At 39.3% G+C, this 22,487-nt stretch overlaps 1 protein-coding gene across 2 annotated transcripts in view; it reads right to left on the bottom strand.

Annotated features, from left to right (window-relative positions):
• Positions 1-1,365: 1,365 nt before the first annotated feature.
• EXOC2 (exocyst complex component 2) overlaps positions 1,366-22,487 on the bottom strand; it is a 133,260-nt gene continuing 112,138 nt past the window's right edge. Inside the window, exons 24-29 of one of the 2 annotated variants that reach the window (XM_061995978.1) lie at positions 13,209-13,264; positions 9,957-10,079; positions 7,381-7,442; positions 5,390-5,449; positions 2,979-3,107; positions 1,366-2,087 (exon numbers count right to left, since the gene is read on the bottom strand). In XM_061995978.1, the coding sequence (XP_061851962.1) occupies positions 3,014-3,107; positions 5,390-5,449; positions 7,381-7,442; positions 9,957-10,079; positions 13,209-13,264 (395 nt within the window). In that variant the 3' untranslated portion in view covers positions 1,366-2,087; positions 2,979-3,013. Of the gene's footprint in view, positions 3,108-5,389; positions 5,450-7,380; positions 7,443-9,956; positions 10,080-13,208; positions 13,265-22,487 lie in introns of both variants that reach the window. The other variant, XM_061995977.1, reaches the window with a different exon arrangement.

The following is a 22,487-nucleotide window of genomic DNA, read 5'->3' as shown; positions in this document are numbered from 1 at the left end:
AGCAGTGACTGGCTATGAGCACATTTCAGAAACATTTTCTGAAGAATATCAATTTAAAAATTAAACATTTTGTGGCTGAGAAGGACCAGGATTTCTCTGCTGTTTCATGCTACTTGTTTTCTATTTTGTAAACACCCAGTTTCTTGCAACTTGTCAATTTTGTTAACACACAGCTATGTAATGAATTTTCCCCTATTTTTTTCCCCCATCAATTTACTGGAGGCTCCCTCTCATTACATTGATAGATCATTTGCTTTTTATTACTTCTTTGCCTACCGCTTCAACTACTCTTGACTATTTAAAAAAAATGTTTGAAATAACAGCAAAAGGCCAATGCCTCAACATCTCAAGAAGCTGAGTATCTCCACACAGCACATTTCAGCTGATTCTCCTATAGGTCTTTTAGCTTTTAGCAAGATATATTTTACAGCCTTACTTCCTATTTTTCTCTCTTAAATGAGAAAAAAAGTTTTTATTTCAGTGTTAACTGTCTTTTTTTCCCCTCAGTCTGTATTGATTTTAGATTTTTCTAGAGGTTCAAAGTTCATGTAAGAATTCACTTTAGTTTCTTTTGTACTGTTTTCAGCATTTACCTTTTGCTTTAAATGTCAGAGCCTTTCACTTCTCTTACTTTGATTTCCTTGCTGCCTCTCTTTCCTCTGCAACCCCTAACTGATTGTGTCTTTTGGTGTGGTCTCCACATCTTTTTCCACTTCCAATAATGTTTTTTAAACCTCACAGGATCTTTGAACAGTTTTGTGTGTGTTTGTTTGAGGTTTTGGTTTTTTTTCTTTTGCAAAAACCACACACTGACCACTTCTTGTTTTTTGCAATCTTCTTTTCACAGGAATTGCAGCCTGCTGTATGTTGTCTATGAAGTCTTAGCAGTCCCCACTCTCCTTTGACGCCAAGGGATTCCAGTAAATCCTATTGCATCACAAATGCTCACTGACTTCCTCAGTCTCACCAAGCGGATCCATCGAAATCCAATGCTCTGACTTGACTGTGAGCACTTCATATCGAATTGAATTCAAGGACTATTTTGATCCCTTACATACTATTCTCCTGTTTGCTGTCAATGATGTGTTCTGAAGTGTTACTTCAGAAATGTAACTAAACACAAACATCTGACTTCAGGTTTTAAAGACAAGCAATAAGCTCCTGCAACAGAAGATGAGTAAGAGCATGATGTTACAATAAAGAGATGCCAGAATATATTAATTCAGTCCAGATGATGAGATATGTTTTCAATAATCGAGTACGTGTCTGATACAGATGTAGAAAATGTAGCCTTGCAAAACTCAAAGAAATCACATTTCTTAGAAAGTAAGGAATTCAAGAAGAGCTTATTATTATTTTTCTTGGTATTTTATTATTCCGAAGTGAAATCCTTTACAGATCGAGTGAACTGGACGACTATTTCAGTTAATACCAGCAGATGAGAGTAGGACCAGCTTAGAATGGACAACACTTAACAAAACAACATTGCTCCAGGTGTTTAAGAGTTCTCCCTGAAAGCCAATAATGATGTATGTTTGAAGCTTCAGACTTCCATTTGACATGCTATTACTTCCTACACAGATTTATTTTTACGAATAAACACATGTGCGTCAAGCTGTTTTTTCAGTATTTCATATTACAGGAACTGTACATGGTATTTTTACTGAACTGACAAAAGAAAACAGTTGACATTAAAAAAAATGTTTGAAAACTCAGTGCACTGTTTCTGAAAAGTCCCACTCAAAATGTAAATTCTCTAATGTAAATGTAAATTCTGCCTAAATACAGACAGCATAAATCATTACTGTGTGATTTACTTGCAAGTCATGATTTCAGTTGGAAAATTAAACCCATCTTCACCCTCCAAAACAAGACCACTTTCTATCAGTTGCTCTCTTGTTATAGCTCCCTGCATTTTATATCAAATCCCAAAACGAAAGTCAGTGTCAAATCCTCTCTGTTGGGAAGATGGTTCTTGATCGTAGTTGATCGTTGTGTAACTATCCGTTAACGGCAGCAAAACTGTTCTATCCTCCTGCATCCCTGTTCTCCTCCACACAAATTCAGTAACTGAATGGTGGTGAAGACTAACAAGAGAGAAGAGGAAGATAGTGGCCATAAAACTTTAAGAACAAAAGACAAGAAGAAAGCAGCAAAACCAATGACATACTGTGCTCCTCCTTACTTCTATGCAAGGTGATTAACTATTGCTCCTTAACACCAAAGAATATTTTACTTGATCATTTTAAAACATCCCCTTCTACTACTCTTATAAACTTGGGGTGCTCTTCTGTTAACTGCCAATGAAAGATGAGCTTATTTCAATCATGAATCAAAATGCCAAAGAAGGAGGAAACAAAAGAGGCAGGAACATGTTTAGAAAAAAAAGAAGTACGAAAATAAAAGCCACCCAAGAAATCAGACTTAGGACCACTAAAGCTGTAGATGGTAACAGAAAAAAAAGTGGTAATTTAAAAATGCAAAAGCAGGGTCCTTCTCCATATTGTATCTCAACACTTATTAGTCAACTGTATACAGTAAATTTTGTTACATACTTCTCAATAGTTTATACAAGTTAAGTCTTCCAGTCACATCAGTATCACTCTACATCTAGAAAGTAACAGAGTGATACACTGAACAACATAAGTAATACTCAAATTTAAGGTGACATTTGCTAAAAATACATTTCAAGGTATTTTTAACAAATGAAACAGACTGCAGCACATCAATGAATATGTCTCTACGAACATACAGCCAAGAAGTGTGTATGTAAACAAAATGGACTTAATCTCCACAGAATGAAACACAGTAGACAGAAAACCATTTTATCTAGATATTTATGACCAGAAATCTCACTCAGCAGGATTCCTCCATATCATCACTCAATGAGTTGTGTCTCAATTTTTTTTTTCAGTGAATTTTCTTTAGTCTTCAAAGGAACTGAGGAAGCACAGAAAAAATGGCTGAGGTTTAAGTACATTTGTCTTTTGAGTTGCCTGCATTGTGTCCTTGTCTACGTTTTCATCATTGCTGATGAAGAAGCTTGAAAACAGGTTAGCTGCAAGTGCATGCTGCTTTTAAACTTGTTTAGTAACTCTTCTAGCAACCTGTAAAAGGAAAATAGTTACAACCTTAGCAGATTTTGAAAAGGGAACAACTACCAAAAGTTTTCTCTGTTCTGTCTGTGACTTCAAGTACATTGTCTGCTTAAATAAAGGGCCTAAAATTGGGTCTGTTCAAATTCCTGAATATTACAGATGTTTAGGAGTATACCAATGTGTCGGGGTATCTGTGGCCAGAGGAGAACTTAACCACAGAGATTTTATCAAGGTGATAAAATAGCCCTTCATATGGCTTTCCTTCCAGATAAAGATCATCTTCTTGAGAGAAACACATTTGCAAAGCACAACGGCAAAAGGACTGGTAGAGAACATCATCAGATACTTTGTAAGAAAAATTCAGGAACTGCCAGACTATATAGTAGAGAACCAGCATCCCTTATCAAGGTTTTGGCTTTTCATGTGTAGGTGATTTGCAAATTCCCATTCTCAAACTTGTCTTTGGAAGGAATTTTGTTGATTTTCTCTTAAGCATCACAGCTGAAAGATCAGAGGTGGTATGACTGTTTCAAGAGAAACATTCACTGGCAACCCTGTGTTTTTGTCCTTCATAGGTAAAAACCCTATGTACGAGCTCACTTTGGAGCATAACAATGGTTCATTTGCATATACACAGCTAACAGCCAAGAAGCTACTTGGTGTAGCAGGTAATATTTATTATAATACGTATGATAACCCACGAACTGCAGGTTATAGGACCAAGGGTGTTGATGGCTCTGTTGTAAGAGATGTTTATTGTATCAGTGGAGATGCATCATTAAGTTTTACAGTCTTGCCTGTGTGTTTTATTTTCCCCATATTCTAGGGATGAATATGTTCTCCAAACTTTTTGCTCAATTTCAAAACCAAGCTATATAGGGCAGACGTGTATCACCTCGACTTTTTGGCAAGCCGTGACTATTGAACAGCCAGTAACAGAAGAAATCACACTTCATGTTTAAAAAAAACTCAAACAAACCCAAGAACAATAACTTCAACCACAAAATCAGTATCTGCTTCCTCAGTAAGTCCTCTGGAAGACGACTACTGTCATATTCATCACTTAGTATCAGGGTAATGACTGTAAACAGAAATGAATATCTCTAAATCAGTGCAGAAATGTGTATTTTACACAAATATGTGCAGATTACAACGAGCTGTCTGTAATGAAGGCAATTATGGTGTAACAATCTGGGAAAAAGAACAAGTTTTGCACTGTCTAGGGCTCAGAACTCTGAGGCAAATGTAAAAATGATGCAGTTTTTCTTCTGTCCTATGAAGCTCAAATGCTTGTGACTACGTGAAAAAAAAAATGTCTACAGGTGTTTCGGAAAGTCTGAGTTGAAAGCACTCTCCTTACTCAAAACTGATTCCTATCTTTAATAAAGCATAAAGAACTAAATGTGGCAAGGAGGTATCTTGAGACTTGTTGTGGCTAGCAAGGAGTAGGTTTGAATGAACAGAAAGAGAACATCTGGAAGAAGGCACAGTCTGCAGACCGACGGCTGCACAAACTGTCTCTTCATGTGTCTACAAAATATTCTAAACTCTAAACATGAAGTGCAAACTGATTTGATGCAGTCCAGTTCCTGAAAGCACCACAGTACCCATATTAAGTTTGGAACATCTATACTTACCCTAATATACTCATTAAAAATCTATCCTAATTTTACTGTACTACTCTTCATTAAGCTATGTTGGTGAAGCAGACTTCCAAATAGTAGGTTGGATGCATCAAAGCAGCTTGCTTGTCAAATGTTGCTACAGTAGGGAAGGAGGAACCCAAACCTCGTCATTCTGATGTTAAGAATGAACCACAGACTCTTCTTATTTGTTCTAAAATGAATTAGGCTCATTTTGAGAGTTCCTCATATATCTGCTGGGAAATGTTTGGACTTTGTTCCTTGGTCATTTTTTTAATTGCTGCTAAATTCAGCAAAACAAGACAATGGATCCCACAGAAATTTGAGATTAACAAGATTAAGATTAATTTAACAAGGAAGGCTAAAATAGATTACAAACTAAATACAAAGCTACACCGAACTGCTAAGACCAAGATGGGGAAAAAAGAGATATGCTGCAAAGCCACCAGCAATTCTGTGTAATTTAATAGGCCATGATGAACAAGGACTTTGCTTATTCTTAACTCCGGCCAAAGAGGTTTCCGCTCTATAATTCAGAATGGTCAAATACAGCGAATGTTAACCTTCTTATGAAAAAGTCCTGATACGAGAGTAAAAAGCAATGGCTCCACAGATCAGAAAGGAGACAAAAAGTTGCATTATACTCACTTTTTGTCAGTTCCACTTGAGAGCTGAGGCAAGGCTTCCAAAGCTTGCTTAAAGCTTGAGCTGCAAGGAAAATAAAAATACTCACATTCCACTGGTACGGGTTTTAGCATTCACAGTTTCTCTGCATAAATTCCACAGAGAAAGGCCCCATTTTGCCCATTCTTTTTAACAAAAGAATTAACGTGACACCTGACCTTCATGTGCAAATTGAGCATAAATTGGTCAGGGGTTCAAGCAGGTCTCTTGACAGTCCTAATGTGACGTGTACCAGACATCAACAGTAAATGTTAAATCAGTTGCTGATTTAATACTGTGCTTGACATCCTGCACTCCTCAGGAATTACATATAGTTGCCAGCTTGTCAGTCACCATCCCTGGAGATGTTAAAAAACCGTGTACATGTGGTGCTTAGGAACATAGTTTAGTGGTGGATGTGATTGTGCTGAGTTAACAGTTGGACTTGATGATATTAAAGGTCTCTTCAAACCTAAACAATTCTGTATGAAGCACAGATAAAGCACTGATTTTAGCTTTCCGTGCTCAGTAGACAGGTCACTGCATTCTCCCCTACAGAAGGGAGCCTACAGAGCAAAGCACAACAGGTTTGCACTGAGGTAATGTAGCAGATTCATAGAACAATTTAGGTTGGAAGGGACCTCTGGAGGTGTTCAGAGCCAACCTCCCTCTCAAAATGGGCCCAACTTCAAGGTTAGAGGAAGTTTTTAGGGCATTATCCTGCCAAGTTTTGACTTAACTCCAAACAAGATGAGCTTCTACCCCTCTCGCTGCAACAGATGTGGAACAGATGTGCAGGGACAATATGCAAGACCTGCACAGATAGGTATAATCTGTCAGTAAAAGATGAATATGTTCACTTGAGGCAACGATTACTACTGACAAGTCGGGCAACAAAAAAAGCAGCCATGAAGCTCCAGCTTCCAGAGTTCAGTATGCTTTGCCCCTATGTTGATTAGAGACAATACCACTTCCATATGAACCAACTGAGCCAGTACCAAGTAGCTCTCAATAGAAGTCTTTACTATTGTCAGACAGACTAGAGAATTAAGTCTTTTGAAATGAAACGTAGTAACACCAGAGGACACAATCTGTTACACTATGAAGACATATTTGGCCCTCAGGCCCTGCAACTTCTCCTATAAAATGTTGAGCAGGTAAGATGACCAAATTGCCATCTGCAGAAGATACAATGCCAACCCTCACAGAAACTTAGGTAATTAAAATAACGAATGAACCTGCCCATATCCAACCCCTGACATAATCACACAGAAATTTCAGTCAATCAATTTTACTCAAAACTGCTGACAGCTAACAATAATTTGTTTTTACATGCCTTGACTGCATCAGCCACTGATGCTGCTGATCCTTCTCCCTTTATGTTCATGTGTCAGTGTGTCCCACACTTGGTCTGGCACCTCAGAGAAACGAGAAATTGCTGAAAGCCTTTTGAAGGCTTTCATTGTAAGAGTCGGTGTGAAACTGAATTCACTTTCCCTGATTAGGTGTGTGAAAAAGGAGTAGGGTATCATACAAGCTTGTGGAGAGTTCTCTTTTACCATATCCCTATACAGGAATCCTACCAGTGTCCAGTTCTTTAGCCTCTTTGATGTGTCTGGCAGGTTTTTTGTTGTGTGCTTTATGAGATTGCTGTGAAAAACTGGACAAAACACGGCAACATTTGCTTTTGTGTTGGATTAGCCTCATTTTGCTTAACAGCAGTTCAGTTGCTGAGAAGTTTACTTTTTTGAGTGGCAAATACTAGTTTCTGTGTAAAAATTCAAGTAAAAAAACCAAAAAGTATTTCTTTAAATGGATAAAACTTTGCTAGCAATCTCTTTTTCATATATGTACCTAGTATAGCACATATTGTATTCACAGCACAATTTCTTAATCCATAACGTACATCACCTGCTTTTGCATGTTCACCAAGAATAACCTTACACTGAAACAACAGACATTACAGCACATCTTACTTGCTTTCAGGTGTCAGGTATATGGCCACGGTATCTCTCAATGCACAGATTTCAAGTCTCGCCTAAAGACAGAAACACAAATCTTGAAACAGTGACACAACAGTCTTCCATCAAGCAAATACCAGTATCCCAAAGCTTCATCTTTTTTTAGAGGCAAAGGGTATTGCATGCTGCAGCTGTAAGCAGCTTTGGCTTTTAACAGTTTGTTTCCTGTATCTGTCGTTGCCACGCTGCTATGTCAGGTGGCTGCTAAAAGAACAACTTTATACTTTTGATTCAAGTCAAACTGTTTGTACGGTCACTATGTAGCAGTCTAAAAACATTGGTTTGTCTCTCAGTAACAGTAATAAACCTTCCATTCTGTTCCATTTTTTTCTGCACTGTGATAAAAATATAGAGGGATGCAGTCTTCACTTGTGTCTTTTTTTTCTTGTACACTAAATACCATGAGCTTAACTTCTCACAGCATGGCTTGGCCAGGGAGGAAGGAAACACAAGAGCGCAAGAATCTGTCGATACATGTTTTATTCTTGGTTTTCCTGTTGAATTTATTTGTTTGCATCGGATGAGGAAGAAGAATGGTTGTGCTCTGCTTCTTGTCTGTCACCTGGTGGGCACACAAGCTTGGGGATTTTACTCCTGCACTCTACTGTGTGTCCAGGTGCTTTTCACAAATGCGAACTATTGTGGAGAATGGACTCAAAAACTAAACTAATTTCATACATCATCCTTTAGACTTCAAAAAGCTATCATTGTCATCACAGTATTACATGAAATAGGAAAGTTCTCCATATGAACAATAATTTAAATCCTTTCATTAAAAAATAAAGTGAGCTTTGTCCCAATTTATATTCTTGTTCATCATAAAGACAAAAAATTAATAAATATAAACTTTAATTCAGGTAGCCCTTACAGAAACTGATTTACACTTAAATCCAACTAATATGACACTCCTCCCCCTCTGCTCTGCGCTGGTGAGGCCTCATCTGGAGTACAGTTTTGGGCTCTTCAGCTCAAGAGGGACAGGGAACTTCTGGACAGAGTCCAGTGCAGGGATACCAAGATGATCAGGAGACTTGAACATGTTTCTTAAGAGGAAAGGCTGTGGGAACTGGGGCTGTTCAGTCTGGAGAACAGGGGACTGAGGGGGGATCTCATTAATACTTACAAGTATTTCAAAGGTGTGTGTCAAGGGGATGGGGTAACATTTTATTCTATAGTGTCCAATGACGGGACTAGGGGTAATGGACAAAAGCTGGAACACAAAAAGTTGCACTTAAGGAAAAATTTCTTTTCTGTTCAGGTGAGGGAGCCTTGGCACAGGCTGCCCAGGGAAGGTGTGGAGTCTCCTTCTCTGGAGGTTTTCAAAACCAGCCTGGACACATTCCTTTGTGAATTGATCTGGCTTTAGCAGAGGGGTTGGACTAGATGATCTCTAGAGGTCCCTTCCAACCCTGACCATGCTGTGATTCCGTGACACTCATCTTTCACCACAGACAACTAATCCCAGTTATAATGAAAGGTTTTGGCTTTCACATCTTCCCCTCATCTCTCCTGTAGGTATGAAGCCAGCTGAAATACATGTTTTTTAGTGCCAGAACTTTCTGGCACAATATATGACACAGTCACTCACCAACTTTATATTCTTTAAGAAATGCTTTTTTCACCACAGAATGTTACATCTCTTTTTGTATGGGACTCCAAGCTGAATAGCCTTGGACTTTTTGAAGACCTATACATAAGACTCTGGAGTCTTTCCTACATTTTAGGAGGTAGTAGTACGCTGGGGAAGTGTCTCATTCTCAAGTACTACAGCCTAAACAAACATAGTGGAAGTTTGGTAAACTCTGTAAAACTGTGGATCATGGGATGTGGGAATACAGGTTTCAGGCTTTTCTTCAGGAATGGGTATTTTTGATCAGTCTAACCTGGCCCAGCTCCCCCTCAACACTGCTGCTTCCTACCAGACAGGATTTTCTACGTTTAGAGCAACAGAAAATGAATGTGAGTGACAAATTTACAGTAGGGAGAGAAAATCCTTTCAGTTATGGGTTTACACAGCAAGTTCACATGGTCTACTGAAACAAAAATTATATATGGGTAGCTTTGTTGCTATCCATTGAGTTTTATTTGGCTGTGATCTTCCTACATTAGTTCTCTGCTCGATGCAATTATTACCAGCAATTGGAAAATAAGGCTTGTGATTGGATCATTAAATCTGATATTTTAAATCTTAAAATATCACAAAATTGTTTTGTCTGCTAAAGTATTTTTTGATGACAGGCCAAAGACAGTACTTAATGACATTTCAGAATAGATTCCTTTAAGATGCTTTTTATCTCGTAGGATAAAGGTAACCTTGTATGCATTTCAGACACAAAGACAACACTAAAATGCAATCAAACCCAAGAACCAGTATCCCAAAGGGTATTCATCCATAAATCTGAAATACTAATCCTTTTTATCCTCTTGCTTTAACTGCTAATATAAATCACACAAATACACAGATTATACCTCTCTCTGTTATTATCAGTTTTCTAGATTAAGATGTCTGACAGTATGAAGTATTCAGGTACCTGTAAAGCTCCATTTTTGCTGAAGGATGAAACACACTGCATCAGTCGACTCAGTTCTTCAGAAACTGCTTCTACAACCCTTGACATTACCCGAGGAACTAAGTCTTTGGAAATGGTAAACACCTGATTTTTAGGAAAGAAGAACCACAATAGCTTTATTAACAGCAATATTTTCTACAGCAACATTCCAATAAAAAGCACTAAATATGTTGATTGAGAGGACCACTTCATATTTACCAATGAATATTTTGAATGTGTAACTGGAATATGAAGGACTTCTTTTGATGCTTGCCCTGTGCTTTAACCAATCACCTCTGTTAATAGCAATGTTAGCTATAAGATACATGATAATGACAACTTCCTTGCAATGCCTAAAAGCAGCTAGACTTCAAAACGTGTGCTCTCAGCTGAGGGATGCAGATACTCAGGCTGTTTTGTAGACAACACTTTTAATTCAGCATTGTATGACTGACTGACCCAATTACACATTCATCCAGTTTTTACCCACACATGTTACTATTTCCTCTAGAATCCTTTGTATCTGACCACTGTCAAGTGGCCAGTGTCTTTATCTGTGTCAGAGAGAAGCCTTTGAAAAGGTTTGAGAGTAGGAAAGTGTAATGGATTTTCATTTAGATTCTTCCACTGCTGCCCTTTATTATCTTCCTGGCAAAAACACTACCTCTTACTGTTTTTCCATGCATTAAGACCATCTTTTAAACTGCTTATTTGTACAACTTTTTGAAGTGGTATTTGGATCCTCCATTTGAGGTTCAAAATAGCAACTGCAATACAAGGGCAACACAAAATTAACTTAGATCTATGCCTGAAGGAAAGCATGAAGAAACCAGTCTTCCTTAAAGGGAACTTTAAGGAAGTGAAAAATTGATGGTGAATTAAAAAGAAAATTAAAAAAGTATAGTTTTTATAGAGAGAATTGGGGAAAATGCAGGCCAAGAGGTTGGAAAGTAGGAGGAAGTGAGATTATAGGTTAGAAAGACCGCACTGGGGTCAAGACTTAAAGGTGAATGAAGCTGCAGTAAAACTGCAAAGGGTGAAGGGGAGAAGATAACACAAGGAACTGAAGAAGGATGTGACCAGAATGGTACAAGAAGGAAAATAAACTTCATAGAGTTCTTAAACACTTCCTCCCTCTCACTGTCCTGCATTTCTGTTTTAAAATTATCTAAAAAATGAAGTAGTGGAATGATTTTTTTTAGAACACCTTTGCTTTATATGAAGTTTAGATGTCATGTCTCACAAGGAAATGTAGTAACTGACAGAAGATATTCATATACAAGTGTAAAAGAAAATTGAAGGAAGCAAAAAAAAAAAAGCAAGATTCTTAACAGTTTTCAGTAATTTAAGTAATGAGTCAGGTATCCTATATAGCTGACTTCCAAAAGGTAGGCCTGCACACTAGGTGAAATGCCCTCACCACATATACATCAGCTATCAGCTGCTATCACTGCTAATTCAGACACACAGTCTGTTTTAACTACTTTGACACACAAAAGCTAAGTGACATACTTAGCTGTACAGTAAGCAAAAAACACCAAACCAAACCAATAATGATTTGGGAAGGGATGACCTTATTCAGCAGCAAATATCGCTGAGCAATTAAACACAAGCATACCAGGAACACGTCCCAAAATCTTGTACTGAGAAAAGCATGTTTGTGCCCACAACGAGCACTCTTGAAGTTACTATACAGAATCCAGGAAAAAAAAATTCTCAGCAATGGTGAATCATCACGAATTTGCAATTAAGAAGACAATAATTTTATTTCAGTTAAATTTGAATTCAAAAGCAGAGAAACAATTTTCTTTCCACTTCAGTCCATGATCGCTGTACAGCTGATGGGTTGTTTTTGCTGTTTCAACCTACAGAAACTTGTAGCCTTGCTACCTAAACCCAACCCAGCTTACAGAATTTCACCAGAAAACAGTGGAAATGGGAGTTTCATCTTGACACATATTTTCATATTTCTGTAACATTTCACATCTTGAAATTTATGAGGCAACACTATTGGGGCCAAAATCAGTATCGGTCTCAATGAAGTCAGCAGGGCAGTGCACCTTTCTGCTGCAGCAATCTAACAAGTATGTGTGTTGACAGGACTAGCTCAGTAAGACACAAATGCCTTTGATTTTAACAATAATTAAAATGAGACGTTTTGCTTTAAAAATTTCTGCCAGATTGAAGAACAACATTAAAAACTTATGTCATGTTGGTACATATTTTTTGTGTTGCTTATTCCCTCATTTGGAAGCATTTGGTAAAAATCAGGAATGTTTCTGCAAAAACTGCTGTAAGTAAATACTGAAATTGAATAAAAAATATTGCAAGTGATATTTAAAGCTTCTGAAAACATTTTCAGTTGTATGAATTCTTGTAATTTGCAGAGCAATAAACAAAACCCTCAAGTGAATCTCATCAGAGTTTAAGTAGAAGGAAGAGCCAGAGCAGCTATACTACTGGTATTTTGAAAGGTAAGTGTGATATTAATACCAAAACTTATACCAGGAGAAACAGTAATCTGGTAACAACTCTTGACGATTAGAAGGAAGGAGTATGTGGAACAGAAGTTGTAATCTAAAGGACTACAGAAAATTGCTGCATATTATCACAAAAGGCCAAACACCTGCAAGTGTATTATTTTAATATTAGAATTTTAACTTTAATATATGCACACCTTATAATAATCCATTACCCACCTAAGCATTTCACACACAACTTGTGCTGTAAAGAGACTAGAAAACTTTCTGCTTTTAGGTTTTCACTTTTTAGCCTACGTACAAGAAGGATGTCTATTGCCTTTTCACTCTGAGTGGTATATATTGAACATTTCTCCCAAAGCAAAGCACAAGCTCATTGTCATATGTCGTGGAAAATAAAGTTAATCAGAGGAAGGCTGCATCATATCTATCTATATATTTCCCTCTCTATAAATTTCATCTGCATGAAAAGGGAAGAATTGAGCTTTACACTTTGTCTTTACTCTTCATCAGATAGCGGAAACAAAAAGGTGTAATGGAGTGTTACAGAGGATAAACAGGAACTGTTAATCTCCTCCTGCCCTTAAAAAAGTTAGCAGTTGCACATATGGCTGTCTAAACCTAACCTGAAGCACTTGGATCTAAAATGACATAGTGGTACAATTTTCAGGGGTGACAAAAGCCAGGATTATGCAAAGTACACTGAAATTGTTCATATGAATGTGAGCATGAAACAATCTCAAGTTTCTCTCACCTCTGCGTGCACAGCGATGATATTCACTAATGCTTCTTTCAAGTAGTTTCTGACACCTGAAACAAAACAAACAGGAAAACTAATTACTTTCACTCTGTTTTCTGAACACAGCCATAATATTCTATCATTCAATACTGCACTTTTTCTTTTCACTCTTTCACTAGCACTTTTGCGATCAGAGGCAGAAAGAGAAAGTTCCATAGCCACACCACCAGTCTATTTCCTTTTTCAAATCAAAAGGAGAAAGGCACATTTCCTTACAGTAAAAGGTTAAAAAAGCCAGCAGGTTCCTGTTTCAGTGTTGATCTTCCCTGGCAACCAGATTCCACCAACTTTGAAATTTAATGAAAACTTAGCACAACTAAAAAAATAAATTCTGGATGTCTTGCTGGAATACCCAATACCATGGCATGGAAATGCACTGCAGCTTGGTAAATCACGAAGAAAGGGAGAAGACAAGGTGTTTTGTGTGTGCAATGGTCTTCAAGAAGATATTATTACTTTATCAGTTTCTCTGACTGTAAATTATTATTATAGGTAGAAATGGCAAAGACACTTGTTTCTGTGAAAGTGGTTCAGAAGGTATTACTCATGGCAGTTTAGAGGAGATGTCATGCCTTAGTAAAAATTTCCTCTTTGGAAAGGTGGAGAAGTAAAATAAGCATTTTATTTACTAAGCACACAAAATGTTTGTCATTTTGAAGTAAAAAAGAAATTCTAATCAAAAGGACAACCAACAAAGTACACTTCAGTTAAGACAGGCTCTTGAGTTCCCTATGCTGCCGTGATTCTGGAGTAACTTCCCAGATCTGGATACCACTTCCGCAAGATCTAAAATAGGTAAACGTCTTACATTGCCCCCTTTGCTTTTCTAGACCCTTTACTTTGTAGGCAAAGACAAATTAGAAAGCATTTGACTCATGAAAGTATGTATAAATGTTGGAAGTGCAACAGAAAGCAATGAGAGAGGGATATCGATTCACATGACCTCAACTTCTGGTTTCAATTACTCTAGCACGGATCTGAGAAAGTACAATGATCCCATCACTCCCTTTGGTGTATTCAGTTGACAGTAAGAGATCAGTGTGGACAAGGACTGGTTAGACCACACAGCTCAGAGATCACAGTGTGATTAGGGCTGCTGTTATAAAAATTACAAAGTGAACCTTTAATCACTTCATCTTATTTGCCCCACCTTTCCTCAGATAACACCGATGCAGTGACTTAATCCTGCCATGTAAAACAGCTTTAAAATGAGTTACCTGAGGTCAACAAAATGAATTACTCTACGCAAGAACAGAGTCGTGTCTCACAGCTGCCATCTCAGTTGTGCTCACTTCCTTAACTGCTGGTCCCACAGCTTACCTCAAGATCCAAAACCAAAACACTTGTTCTTTATTACTTAGAAAAATGATGGGCAAAAGTTTTGTAAGGGTAGGATGAAAGGATGCTAAGACCTCCTCGCATGAGGTATGAACATTTTCATCACCTACACACTGTGACATGATGTAGCCTGGAGTTTAGATTGGAGGATGCTTTGTGGGGCATAGTGGGGCTCCTGTTGGAAGCAAGGGTGCTTGGGGGAAAGCGGAGGGAGTGACGGTGAACAGTGGCTGCTGGTTCAATGTGCAGTCAGGACGTAGCTGAGATCTGCACTCAGGCCTGCTTATCAAGACAGTCTCTGCTTCAAACACTGACAGCGAAGCAGTAAGTGTCACAGGAGATCTTAACTGCCCTTGCTAAAACCAGTTTTGTTTCTGAACGTATAAAAGAAATATGACCTTCTTAGAGGGAATGTTTTGTTTTCACTCTGGAAGACATGAAAGTAACTGAAAAAGGTAAAGAAAAATATAAATTTTCCCCCACGCATTCCAAAACACTTCTAATGTATCTCTTGTTTTATTATTTTCCTTGAAAAATCTCAGTCACTTTTTCCATTTAAACTAAACTAATGACAAGTCAAACAGCACAGTATTCGAGGTTGCAAGCTTATAATTTCTTGTTATCTTAGTGATCTTTTTCAACAAGGAAGGGAGAGAGGAATAGAACAATACCAGAAGTTTTTTAAAACTGACTTTTTTTCTTCTCCCCTGTAACCTGCAAAACAAAGAATGCTACACACCAGTACTTGAACCACACCAAAAGATCACAGGTATATGTGGAAATGCAACACCCCCTTCCTTTTTCCTCTTCTATTGTTTTCCTCCTTCTACTTCACTCTGCCCCAATTTAAATCCTCTGCAGGTGTCACATCACAGAGAAAAAGTCTGTATCACGTCCCACAAACAAATGCAACTTGACCAGGCACCAAACGGTGGTATGTAAATCACATCAAGAGGTAAAGGGTGAATTTGGGAGCTGGTTTGCAGCTAACCTCAGGGTGCAAGGTGTTGATTTTGGTCTGCAAACCATCGTGGTACTCATCTTTTCGTTGCCTACCACTGCACTTTGTGACAGCAGGATCTTTCATGTGGAAACTCTGTGTTTTTAGGTTTGCACAAATGCCCACCAGGTTAAGACTTTGACGGTCTCCCTTCTCCATAGATATCTGAGTACTGCCAGAGCATGTTCATTAGTCAACCAAAATTTCACTCATGAACTAAGGAGCATTTCTTTGCCCCAACTGATTGTTCTCTAACGAAATTTCTCACCATAATTAAAGCAGAGAGAGGAGGCTGCTATGTCAAACAGCGAGGGCAGGTGTGTGTCCTGCAGAGAGGAGACCAGCATGCCCAGCTGGGAAAAAGTGCTATCAAGGAGATGAGTGGAAAGCTGGTATGTATAGAGACCAAAGCAGGTGGGTTGTGTAAGAGCCACACATCTCACCTAAGCTCCCGAGGTAGCATGCCTCTTCTCATGTATTCATGCCACTTGGCTCAGCATAGGAGCTGCTGATTCTGCCTGCTGCTGCTGCTGAGAGCACCCAAATTAAACAACTTTTGACTGTGCTAATAAAAGTTGCCTATCAACCATGTCTGTGGAAACCTTTCATGACATATTTCTTAGTCAGTCAGTCACTGAGTTACTGTAACTAGGTATCATTAAGTTCTACAAGCATGAAATACGTCAGCAACATCAGCACCAGGTGTTAAATACCACTGTCTAGTTGTGTACAGCTAAGATATAAAATGGTCATTTATGTCTTCTAACTGAAGAATTCAGAATGAGTTGACTAAATGGGATTGGGATGGAGCTTGTGGTAAAAATGAAATGACAGCATAGCTTAGTATGGCGCATTGCCTTGAGTGTTAACTCAAACCTAGTGAAAGGGCACAGGCGGACTTATTTTATGTTGTATCCTTGCACCGCACACAAGGACAAATGGGTCATCTGAGAGTTCAAAGAAGACTATTTCTTGCAACCCTGGTAGCACTAATTAGGTGTTCCCGGCTTTTCAGAGTGAGTCCAGTCCTGCTATGAGTGCAGGATCAGGGGGTTTAGCACAAGCTCATGTATTTCCTCAGCTTCTTAGACAGGTTTTGCCATTTAAGACCAGATATTTCAAGGTAAACTGTGAAAAGCTATGCAGTTTAGAGAAGGTCCATGTACATGAAAATGCAGTTGCCTTAACTGCAGCATCTGATAGTTTTGAAAACCTTGTCGTGGTGAGCTAAACAAACCAAAAACGTAAAGAATACGCAATTGTGCTTCAAAAATGCCAGTAACTGGAACCAGACAGGGAGAGAAGGGAGAACTAGATAAACTGAAGAACAATACTGGCACAGGAAAGAAATGTGTAAATGAATTGTCCATCAGTAAACTTAGGCTGGAAATTAAAAGGTAGCCGTATAACAAGTTTGTTCTGATTATGACATTAAATGTGTGCTGTTGTGACAATCATTGCTGCTGGGGAGTTAAGTTTCCTATCACAAACAGGGCATAAGTAAAAAGAGTTTTTCCCCCCCAGCCCTTCTTTTTCTCTTGTTTGTGAAGGATTTTCATTTTTGCATGTGGAGACAAAGCCAAAGATATGTGAATGTCAGGACCTGCAGGCATAGTTAATAACTGCACTATATTTTGAAAAATTACAATTAAAAAAATATCCAATTTCTGATTTATATCACTGCGCTGTTTGTGGCAGGCTTTGTTGGAGGAAAGTATTACTTTTCTGGAGTATGATTCACTGGAAATACAAGCAGTGGCATCCAACTGTGAATTTGTTGTGAAATTCATTTCAAAATGAAAAAATACTGTCTAGAACAGAATTTTTGTGCAGCTTTCTCTACGACTGTTCAGCAGCCCACGCAATTACAGTTTTTGGGACACCATGCTGCCAGTCCTATTATACAGCACTGAAAGCTAATGCACCATATAACTGTAGGTTGCAACTATTAGGCTAATCAAGTGAAACATAACATTCTTAAGTCTAAAATACTTCTTATTTAGCATATTGAAGTGCAAATACAATGCTTTTCCATAGCTTCTGACAGAAATGTGTTAAAGAAAGTCTCAACAAGCTCTTGCAATTTCTCTCAGGAAAATGTTATTATTCTGTTACAGCATAAATGCATTCCACTCCCTCTCTTTTCTTAACACCAAAGACTCTGACTTGCTGGAATTCTAGCTGCCACTAACAAAGCCCCACTAATGCTCTAAAGAAAAACGGATGAGAAAACTGAAGACAAAAATGAAGGATGGTTTCAGCCATCAACTATCACAATTCCTGAGAGAAACTTTAAAATAGCACCTTCCAATTTTGGGCCCTCCACTGTACTTTTTACTGGTGAAACACCTAACAAGATTATCCATTAAATTTAATCTCCAGTTTACATCACCTAGCAATTTATTTTTCTTTTGCATAAATGAAACCTGTCAGGAAAATCTACATTTACAAGCAATCTTAACCATATCGTAAAGCTGCAGCAAGGATGACTGTGTGAACTATGGGAAAAGCAGAAGGGAAAAAGAGTTGTGGTTCTGAGGAGTAACAGAAACTAAACTTCTAGTTTGCCAATGTAGGAGTCATTTGGGAGATCTTCAGATGGCGTAGTGCTACCAGTTATCTCTGAGAACTATATGTGGGACATGTTTCCCCCAAGTACTTAGATGACAGCGCTCCACTATGAAACCTCCATAAGCATGCAAAAGCTGCAACTGCAATACCACATGTGTAATTTTAAGACACAGACAGGCTACAAAAACTTGCACGCACAAACAGAGCAGAAGTTGCACACGCAGCAAAGCTGAACTCATCACGATGCTTTTTCTATGCCAGTGTCGTGGTTTGGCCCAGCTAGCACAGCAGCACCACGACAGTCTCTTGCTTGGTGCCCAAATTCACCCCCACCCTCATTAGGATGGTGGAAAAATGGGAGCAAAATGGGAGTAAAAAGATAAGCAAGGTTGTTGTGGATTAAGACAAGGGCAGGGAGGGCTCCTGTCAATTACGGTTCTGGACAAAACAGACTCCAGTACTCGACTTAGAGAGGAAAGTAGGAAAGTTTATTCTACAGGAAACAGAATGGAATAAAAGCAAAAAGGGAGTAGGATGATGAGAAAATTACAACCAGCACTTTAAGATCTCCCTCCCCTATCCCTCCTTTCTTCCCGGGCCCAGCTCACTGCTCCTGATATCTCTACCTCCTCCCTCCTCAATGGCTCAGGGTGGCAGGGAATGGGGGATGTGGTCAGCATCTCACAGATGGGCTTTGCCACTTCTCTCTGTTCAGAAGAGGATGACTCTTGGCATTCTTCCCCTGCTCCAACATGGGGTTCCTCCCCCGGGACACAGTCCTTAACGAACTTCTCTGGTGTGGATTGATCCCAACAGCTGTGGCTTCTGCCGATACGGGGTACCTCATATGGGATGCAGTCCTTGGTGAATATCTCTGGTGTGACTTCTTTGCCACGGTTACAGTTTCTGCAGTTACAGGGTCCCTCTCTCGGGACAAGGCCTCTTCTGGGCATAAGTTTAATGAGCTGCTTTGTTGTGGGTTCCTCCCCACAGTTACAGCTATGGATATTGGGTCCCTTCCTCGGGACATGGCCTGCTCTGGCCACAGTGATAAAGGGCCCCTCCTTTGGGACACGGCCTCCTCCGGCCGTAGTTTTAAAGAAGAAAATCACTGCCCCTGGCTCGGGGTCTGCAGTGAAGTGATTGGTTCTTCTCCATGGGACACAGCCTCCTCCAGCCATAGTCACTGTCCCTGGCTTGGGGCCTTAACTGAAGTGAATCACTGCCCCTGGACTGGGACCAGCTTTAGCAAAAGAAGTCTCTGCTCCTGATGTGGGCTCATTATCAAAATGAGTCTCTACCGCTGATTCGGAGGCTTTAAAGAAATGAAAATAAATCTCAGCTTCACCGGGTCTCTCCATAGAATGCAGGGGAGTCTCTGCTCCAGCACACCTCCTCCTCTCTTTCATCACTGACCTTGGAGTCCTCTTGGAGTCCGTGTTCCTACTCCTTGCACCACCACCAGTCAGAAGAAGAAGGGGCAAAAGAAGAAGGAAGAAAATGGAGGAAGAAACCTCCTCTTCTGGCTTCTTAAAAAGTGACCGTGGAGGCATCTAATTGGCTCAGCCCCAGAAGTGGGTCTGTCTCAGAGCTGGGGGAGAGTTTCAAGCAACTACTTACAGGAGCCATCTTTACAGCCCCTTCCCCCTTACTAGAAATGGCTGTCATGTCAAACCATGACAGCCAGAAGCCTACACAGCTCAAGTGTTCCCAGTTCTTCTAGAGCAACTTGACAGAGAGAGAAGATATGAGTGTCAAACATTTTTACATCTTCTGTAGACTCAAAAGAGTTCAAAGAATGAAGTTCAGCTAGGACAACTGAAACACACAGGAAGCATTAACCCAGGCAGCTTGGGTTCAACATGCCTGAACTCTTGTGAGATAGGAACCTTATTTGAGTTAGACAACTGGGAAGCTAACCTCGCAGCTGCCTCTCACTGAACAGACCTTTCAGCTTGCCTGTTGTGCAAAAAAGGAGGATAAAAAAGGTCCTATGCAATCTGATTTAGGTGGACTTGCTTCTGCAGGGAGGTTGGACTAGATGATCTCTAAAGGTCCCTTCCAACTCCTACCCCTATGATTCTATGAAATGTTTAGAAAAAGTAAGTGGTGTCAGCAGGTACCTCTGCTTATTTGTAGTCAACTACACCAGACATGAGGATGAGAGGCTATGAAGGGTCAAAGGAAAAAGGTTTTGAGGCAAATTCAGAGTCAATTAAAAACCAGGAAGCAATATTAAAAGATGTGGAAAAAAAGTCATCCACAGGAAGTTCTACAGCTTGACATTTGTCACTCAATTCTTTTTTTTTTGTTTTGTCTTTTTGAAAGAGGCTTCACCAAAGAGGAATGAATAGCCCTTTATACTATAACCAAGCTACCAATCCTGTTTCAAGACTGAACTGACTGGCTTATTAGAAATCTGAGTTCTGAGGGACTGAAACAGAAATGAGCCTTGGGTAGGCACAGAGCCACCAATTTAGGAAACAAGAGAGAGCATTCTGGCCTCTGCAGGAGGTCAGTACTTGCATGGGCAGACAGCTGCTGCTGGTGGTAGCAATACTTCTTAGGGCTTCTGAAAAGAGAGCACTAAATTTCTTGGCCTTGAGGCTTGAACATAACTTGGTAGAACTAGGAAAACTGATGCCTGGGAGTTTGAGATTTCAATTTTTAAGCTCCTCCAATTGTATGTGATATTTTTACAGTCTATTGTTCTGTTTGGTGAATTATGCTAGTAACAATCCATCAGTCTGAAAACTTTTTTCTTTTTTTTTGTCTGATCACTTTTTAATAAAAACTTTCCTCAAAAAAATAACAACAAACAGAATTTGGTGATCCAAAGAGATTAATATTTTTCATACCTAGTCGCACAGCACTGAAGCACTGATACTTGACTGTTCCTTGGTGTTTCATTTGCTATGATGATAGCCAATTCAAAGGAGAACAAATGAAAAAAAAATATTTAATCTGCTCTATTCTTCTAAAATTATTTGAAATATATCCTTTTCAGTTACACTACACTCTACTGCCAGGTTTAACTGAATCGATATTGGAAATGTTCAACTCCAGGCTTCTGATATACAGTACCAAACTCGACAGCAAGTCACACTCAAAGTGTTTTGAAATGTGTGTCAGTTAAGCTCTTCTCTAAGTTTTTAACCTGCTATATGAAACTGCTGGAAAAAAAAAAACCCTGCACACGTCTGCTGCAAGTCGTTAATCAGTGCTGTGTAGTGCACATTAAAAAAGAAACTAATGAATGGTATCCACAAAGCCATGTAACTTCTTTAAACTGCCTGATTTTAACTGTTAAATTTCCTCTTGGGTTCTGGCTGCATCACAGCTGAAGCTATAGCAGAATTGAACAACTGTTTTAACTACTATTATTCTAGCACAATTTCTAGTGTGGTCAGGGCATTTTTTTTCCCCCCTCTGTGAAACTCATGTTAAAAAGTACTATGAGGTACCAGGATACCTTGTGGAATGGCAGTCATATAATCACAGAGTGGTAGGGGTTGGAAGAGACCTTTAGAGACCATCTAGTCTACCCCCCTTGCAGAAGCAGGTCCACCTAGATCAGGTCACACAGGAACATGTCCAGGTGGATCTTAAAGACCTCCAAGGAAGGTGACTCCACATTTGGAAAGGCAGACTTTGACACAGAATAGATCAAGTGAGCACCGTGCTGCCCTGCACGGTCTGCTCTGGGACTTCAAGGTGAGAGAGATGCCTCCTCACAAGCCAAGCTGCCCGACTGCCCGACACACACCACAGGATTTCACTTTTCAATCTAACCTAACCGATAACTTCCGACTAAAATCAAGCAATCTGTTTTTGAAAACTAAAAATATAAACAGGTTGAGACAGAATGGGTGGGAGGGGGAAGAGGCACTAAAAAGTGAAACACTGAGGTCACAGCAGGTCAGCAGAGTAGTCAGCAGTGTCTGCAGGCAGAAATTGCTAGAAGAATTTGTTTAAAACCCCATCATACCTGTGCAGACATGCCTCGGTAGACAAAGTTTAATTTGAGGGATCCACAGAATAGCTCTAGGCTTCCCATAGTTCCAGGTGACTGCCTGTAAGTGCCCTTCCAGAGCACGACAAAGCTCTATCCATCAACTACCTTATCCCAAGAAGTGAACAAGAGGCAGTACAGACTAAAAGTGAGAATTCAAATGAACATCAAAATATTTTTATTTGCAGTATGTAGCATTCCAAATAAACTGGACCTAGAGCTTATATGTAAAGTATTTCAGAGACTCAGGCTACAGAGGAGCCAATATAGCAAAAGCCATTTTACATTATGTTGGTGTTGTGAGGTTATTTGG

The sequence above is a fragment of the Colius striatus genome, chromosome 4 (genome assembly GCF_028858725.1).
Source record: "Colius striatus isolate bColStr4 chromosome 4, bColStr4.1.hap1, whole genome shotgun sequence".
Taxonomy (NCBI): Eukaryota; Metazoa; Chordata; class Aves; order Coliiformes; family Coliidae; genus Colius; species Colius striatus.
The sequence above is the reverse complement of the archived record's forward strand: the minus strand, read 5'-3'. Positions and strand labels throughout refer to the sequence as shown.